Consider the following 6795-nt stretch of genomic DNA (forward strand, 5'->3'; position numbering starts at 1 on the left):
CAGTTAATGCTAAATGGACCCTGTAGCAGTTTGATATTATTTATGAATTCCAAAAAAGAAATATAGATTGTGTTTGTAAACAAATCAATTCCTCGGGAGTAATAACCCATTGATTGTATTAGATTTGGCTGAGACATCTGATTAAATTATGTTAAGATTAGGGCTCTCATTCAACCACGTCATTAGAGTGTGACTCAGTGTCAAGTCCCAGTCCCCTTAGGGATAAAATAGACGCATACATGAAAGTGAAAATACAAAGAAGAAGAACACAGAGGAAGAGAGACAGCTCATTAGATATGGCAAAGACTCCAGGAAGAGAGATAAGCCTGATAATCTACAGCTAATTTTGTGAAGAGAACTGAGCAGCTGAGCCTAGAGAGAAATGAGCCCTGGGGAGAGAGATGACCCTTCAACCAGCCTACAGTTGAGATTGGAAGTAGCTGGGTCCATGGAGAGCTTTAAGAAGAAAGAAGGCTACCCTTGCAGACATTGCCCACCATATTGCTCCAAAACATGGCCAATGACTTTGTGTGAGAAAGTACCTTTTATGGTACCTTGGGTTAGAATCTTTGGGGCCTTGTGACTGTAAGCTTCTACCCCATATAAATATCCTTTATAAAAACCAACAGAGTTCTGGTACTTTGCATCAGCACCCTTCTTGCTGACTAATACAGACCCCCATATTAGTTGCTATGGGCCCAATTAAATGGACTCTCCTTACAAAGCTGATTTGGCCACCTCAGCTGCGAAGTGTTGAAAATTTGAACATTGGAGATCATTGTGTTTCAGCTATACCTTAATTTTTTGGAAGGATTTGAGACCCACTTGGCTAGTAAATTGATTAGATTAAACTACATGCTAATGGCATAATGACAGGGAGAATGATTTTCCTTTCAGAAACAGACAAAATTTTTGGATGAATTTGCTTCATTTATTCATTTTATGGCCTGTCTTTTCCTGCCAGCCCTTCTAGATGTAGACTATATAATTCTTTATTCATCGACATGGTATCCCAACAAATATTAACTATGACCAAGAGACAGATTAGATGTCAAATGTACAGCAGCAAAGACTCCAGACTACAGTAATAGGTTTGAATAGAATTGTGGAATAGTTAGAGGAAGGTTTGGTCATGATTATTGAAGTGTTCTCCAAGTCGTGCTGTATGCTTTAAAACAGCAGTCAATATATGATGCCACTGGTCTTTAGGAAGAACATACATCCCCAGGAGCTAAGGGTATGAGGTGGACATGTTCCCTGTAGTGACCAGGAAAATGAGTCTTGCAGATATACAAGTACAGAGTGGATTATTGACCAAAGTACATAGATGCTGAGCTTGGAAATCCATTTCTACATTTGCAGCAAAGGCAAACTGCCAGTCAAGGAGTAAAAATAACAGAAATACAAAGACAGGCCTGTTCCTGTTAGACTCTGAACTTCTCTCAAAGCTAATTTTAGCTTATGGCCTTCTGACTGACTTTGGTGGACTTTCCTTAGACTGCACAAGGTCTAGGAGGCTTCCATCTATCCTTCCTCCTCTCTTTTATTTGGTTATCAGACTTGCATTTTAATCTGTTATCATACCTCAACTTTTCTGTCTCCCTCCCCACTTTGCCCTGCACATATGCAGGTGTTTCCCCTAATAATACTATTGCACCTATAATTATACATTCATGTCTTCTTCTAAGAGGAGCCTGGGTTATACAATCACTTTAACATTTCATGAATAAAGTTACTAGAACTTTATTTCCAATCACTATAACCTTAAATTCAATGGATTAGGAAGTCTATGTGCCCAAGGAAAGATTGCTTCCCCAAAGGCCACCCTCAATATTCTGATCAATTGGTGCCTGAGTCTGCCCCTGGTTATTTATTATACTACTGGCCCTTGTGGGAAACAAAGGCATGTTGTTTCCATGGAAGCAAGTTACTTTCTGACCACTGGGTCATGCTGTCCCTAGAGATATACGTGCAGGTGGCTAATTCTCTCTGGGAAACATAACATTCCAGCAGAACCCAGACTTGATATCTCAAGTAACCTGGGCAACAAGATTAATGAGTATATTTGTTTCAATAATATAATAGAACATTATGAGCTTTGGTAACTTTCTTATCCACTGTGCACTGTGTTATTTAGAATGAGGTAATGGGAATAGTTAGCTAGAATAGTTGCTGGTTCTCACAATTGCTTGGTGTATATAAAGAAGCCCCTGAGATTAATAAACTTGTCTGATGAGCTTGAGGCTTCAATGCTCGCAGATCTCCTGAACCCAATCTTTCTTTGTCTTTCATTCTCGATACCCTCAGGTCCATTGACTTGGACAAGCCCTGAAGTAAACAGGGGTCATTTGACTGAGCAGTGTGATTGATCCCAGTCACCAGAGGGACATTAAAATATGCTACAAAATGTACCCAGGTAAACTATGTTTGTAATGCAGATATTTAGCAGTGCACCTTTTAGTACTTTCTTAGTACACATTTTCAAAAGATACATACAACCATTCTGTAAAAACAAGATGATTAAACACTCACATCTTACCAGAAAGGAAGTTTGGAATACTTTACCAGGTAAATATTTCCATTCGGCTGAAATACTGGGAAAGAATCAGTACACCAGACCATGAAGAAGGCAGATAGACAATGATTTGTATTTGCAATTTTATTAGATCGTTATGGTTTTCTATGTCTCAGCTATGTACATTTTTGCAACTTCATTTTGTCTTTTATTTAGTCACAAAGCAGACTGTGAATGCAAGAACATTAAAGTATTGTTTAGGGATTACAAAAAGACATAATCCACAAATGCCCTGGTCATGGTCTATGTGTGAAAGACCATCAAGTGTTTTCCATTTTCTTTATAGTACATTTAATTTCACGAGATTTTGCATGAACATCCATATACATTTTTATTTATTTAATGTTTGATTCATTGAACTCATATCTAAAAGACACATCTTGCAAACCACTTTCTCTTGAGATTTTAATTTTATCTGTAGTTAAAGAAATTAAATTTCTGTATGAATTTTTACTGTAATTTCAAATTAATATGGCTGACTATTTTGCATAGTTTAAAACTATAATCTATTTTGACTATTTCCAACATAGTGATAAAAAATTATTGCTGAATTTATACTTACATAATTCTAAAACATTGATGCCATATGTTTAATTAAGTATTAAGTTAGTATTTATTTTTATGTCTTCCTAAGATTATTATGGGCCTTATTTTATCATCTTACTAGGATTTGGGTGTTATTATTATACATGATTCTAGGGTTAAGATAACCTTTCCAGACACAAAATAATGTTATTATACAATTGGCCTGGTAAAGTTATAGTCACAGGGTATATATTGATTCTTATTTTGAGAAAGGAACTTGGTTGTTTCTCTGAACAGGATTAAAATATGAATCTTTGGCCATCAGTTTTAGTTTCTTCTTTGTAGTTAAATTTCAGGGTTTATAAGAATAGCACATCTTAAATAAAACTTTAACACATCAGTTTGATTTTTGTAACTGGCTTTTTCTTCCAATTAAATTATTTTCTACTTTCATTTCTCTGACATTAAATAACTGATTTTCTATCACTGTAGCATACTGATTTAATCTGTTAACACTGAAAAGGTAAGAGTATTTATGAGAACTTTTAATATCATTCCTGGGAATTTTTGAGGCTCATGTTTTAGAAAATAGCTAGGACAGCATAAGCAGCTTTGTGATTTTAGAACATTTGTCTAAATTAAGAATTTAGAATTCCAATGTTTCTATTGGGTTTCATTTATGTTACTGTGTGTGAAAACTGACACTGATTGTATGCCTAGAACCCACTGTCCAATTACTGTGCATGGCCATCAGCGTTGACTAGTCCTTCCTGGTTCTGTGTGGCACTCCTACTTTTCCTTGGACTACAAAGCTATGTAACAGTTCTTTGCATTTTTTCCTTTATTGTTTAGCAAATAGACATAAGGACATGTTTATATTTTATAAACATAAATTACATTGACATTGCCTGACTTTAAAAAATCAATAAAGTTTGCATGGACTCTATCTTATCTGCCACCACTCCCTCCTTTTTTAACACTACTTGTTTGAATTTTCTATAAAAACATTTCTCTTTTAAAGAACATGTCTACAGAAATTTTCATTTCCCAATTTGTTTTTCTTCACTATAGTTAGTATATGTTTTATTATAATAATTGTGGTTTTGTGCTCAGAATATCACAATTTGGATGGCAAAAATGTTTGTAAATTGCCTCCTATAAAATAAACTATAAGCCCTTAGAGTGATTCACAAAAACCAAACCTATGGGATTTTGACTAATATTTCATTAGTAGAATAATATATATAAAAGATAAAGACATGGTGGGATCATACCTTCTGAACCTGTTTTGCACCAAGGTGATTCCTGGGTACTGCTGGACCTCTGTGCTAATGCTCTTGGGGAAAAAGTATGCATAAAAATATTTAAAAATTCAATGAAAGTAATGGAAAATGATGACTGTCATCTAGGTTTCAATCATGGGAAAATAACAGAAATTAATTCAGGATATTTGCTCTTATTTTTAGGAAATTACTATGTGTATATATTTACTGTATGTACCAGTCTGCCAAAATTTATTTATATTAAAAAGAGTGTGCTATTCTTTTACTTTTCTTTAGGAGGAGTCTTCTTTTTGGGTTTTAGTTTTTAATCTTAAAATATAATATTCATTACAAATTATTATATTTTTTATTAGTCTTTTCTCTCTGAGGTTGCCCTAATTTTCATATTTTATTACTACAAAAATGACACATTTCAAGGCGGAAAATTCTGTAACTGTATAAGAACCCTTGATTATGATGGACCACAATGACATTCATGCTTGAAATACAAGCAACCTGAACAAAAATTGTGCTTGCATCTTCTTAGATGCAGTGAATCTGGATTTATTTCAGGAATTTATAGAAAGCCTCTTTCACATCCTTATTCCTCAGACTATAGATCATAGGGTTCAACATGGGGAACACCACAGTGTAAAATGTGGAAATTATTTTGTTTCTGTCTAGAGAATAACTAGATTGGGGACAAGCATATGTGTAGAGAATGGATCCATAGTATAAAGTGACAGAGATCAGGTGAGAGGAGCAGGTGGAAAAGGCTTTGAGGCGGCCCTGGGTGGAACGGATCCTTGAGATGATGATGATGATGATGAAGTAGGATGCCAGTATGAACACAGTGGGAATAATGACATTGGAGGCAAGGATGAAGAAAAGCACCGCCTGGTAGCCATCATTCCTGCCGCAAGCAAGCTTCACCAGGGGAGGCAAATCACAGAAGAAGTCATCAATGATGTTGTCACCACAGAATTTCAAGGCAAATGTACTTTTGGTGATGAAGGAAGAATTAATAAAGCCACCAAGATATGAGGCTACTACCAAAAATGCAATTAGTTTTATGGACATTGCCTGGCAATAAAACAACGGCTTTGAGATGGCCACATACCGGTCATAAGCCATGGCAGCCAAAAGGAAACACTCACTGTAGGCCAGCCCGGCGGAGGAGAAGAACTGAGCTACACAGCCAGCAAAGGAGATATTCTTGTCTTCAGAGATGCAAATCACTAGAATTTTTGGAGTGTACACAGAAGAATACCAGAGATCCAAGAAAGCCAGGTTTCCAATGAAAAAATACATGGGTGTTTGGAGCCGAGAGTCCTTACAGATCAACACCACTAGAGTGGTATTTCCCAGCAGAGTCACAGAGTATATTCCAAGGAACACCACAAACAGAACCAGCTGTACCACAGGGTCTGTGGTGAAGCCCACCAGGATGAACTGTGTAACCGTGTGATTGGCCCCCTCCATGTCAATAAGAAATCTCACCTAATATGAAAGAAAATGAGGATTCATATTGAATCACTGGGCTAAATAAACTGAAAATATGATAATTGAATAACATCACACCACTTGTAAATCTAGAAGCTTAGAACAAACCTAACAATACATATACATATATTAGATTTTTTAAACATTTAGAACAATCAATTACATTTTATACTCACATATTCAAATTCCAAATTTCTAAGTTGGTTAATTTTTTTTTCTCCTAGGAATGACATAGCAAAGAAGTCTCACCATTTACTCTGAGTAAAGTTTAGTGTTTCTCATACATGATTTTATGTATTCCCAAAATATTCATCATAAGTAGATTTACAGAATAATAGCAATGATTTTACAGATGACTAATTTGAGGTTCAATAAGTACCTAGGAGTTACACAGTTAATAATAATTAGGAGTTACATAGGTAATAAGAGGTGTTTTTTCCTCTAGAGACCAGGTACTGAAACAATAAACCACCTCTTTCTTATGTTATATTATTTTAGTAGTTGCTAATGATTGCATTTGTTTGCTTACTTTTTGTTTATAACTCCTTAATTCAAAACCAATATGATACTACAGAGGGATTCAGCTGTTGCGCTCAGATGGGTACCTTACACATATGGGTCCAGAAAAATGTTTCCAAGCACCAAATCATCTGCTGGAAAATTTCTGTGATCTTATATTTGCAGCCAATCCTGATTATGAGCATAAAAAAACATTCCAATTTATCCCCACCCAGGATCAGGACACTTACCTGCAACTTCCACTGTCACAACCAATGAAGGTGCACATGGTAGGTAGATCCAGGAAATTGTATTTGCTCCTTCTCCCCAGGGTACTTGATTCTTTTAGCACCTCAGGGGTTCATTTCATTGAAAGACTCTACAAAGGCAATTAATAATGTGTTGGCTCATTTAGAAGAGTGTTTCTCAAAC

At 35.7% G+C, this 6795-nt stretch overlaps 1 protein-coding gene across 1 annotated transcript; it reads right to left on the reverse strand.

Annotated features, from left to right (window-relative positions):
* Positions 1-4926: 4926 nt before the first annotated feature.
* LOC101435245 (olfactory receptor 9G19-like) lies at positions 4927-5844 on the reverse strand. Its single transcript, XM_004483950.2, has one exon. It carries the CDS (start codon positions 5842-5844, stop codon positions 4927-4929), a length of 918 nt encoding a protein of 305 aa, XP_004484007.2.
* Positions 5845-6795: the final 951 nt, after the last annotated feature.

Source organism: Dasypus novemcinctus, chromosome 10 (assembly GCF_030445035.2).
Source record: "Dasypus novemcinctus isolate mDasNov1 chromosome 10, mDasNov1.1.hap2, whole genome shotgun sequence".
NCBI lineage: Eukaryota > Metazoa > Chordata > Mammalia > Cingulata > Dasypodidae > Dasypus > Dasypus novemcinctus.

What these genes read in the sequence shown, in the direction of transcription:
- LOC101435245 (XM_004483950.2), bottom strand. Translation starts at nt 5,844, where the DNA reads ATGGAGGGGGCCAATCACACGGTTACACAGTTCATCCTGGTGGGCTTC.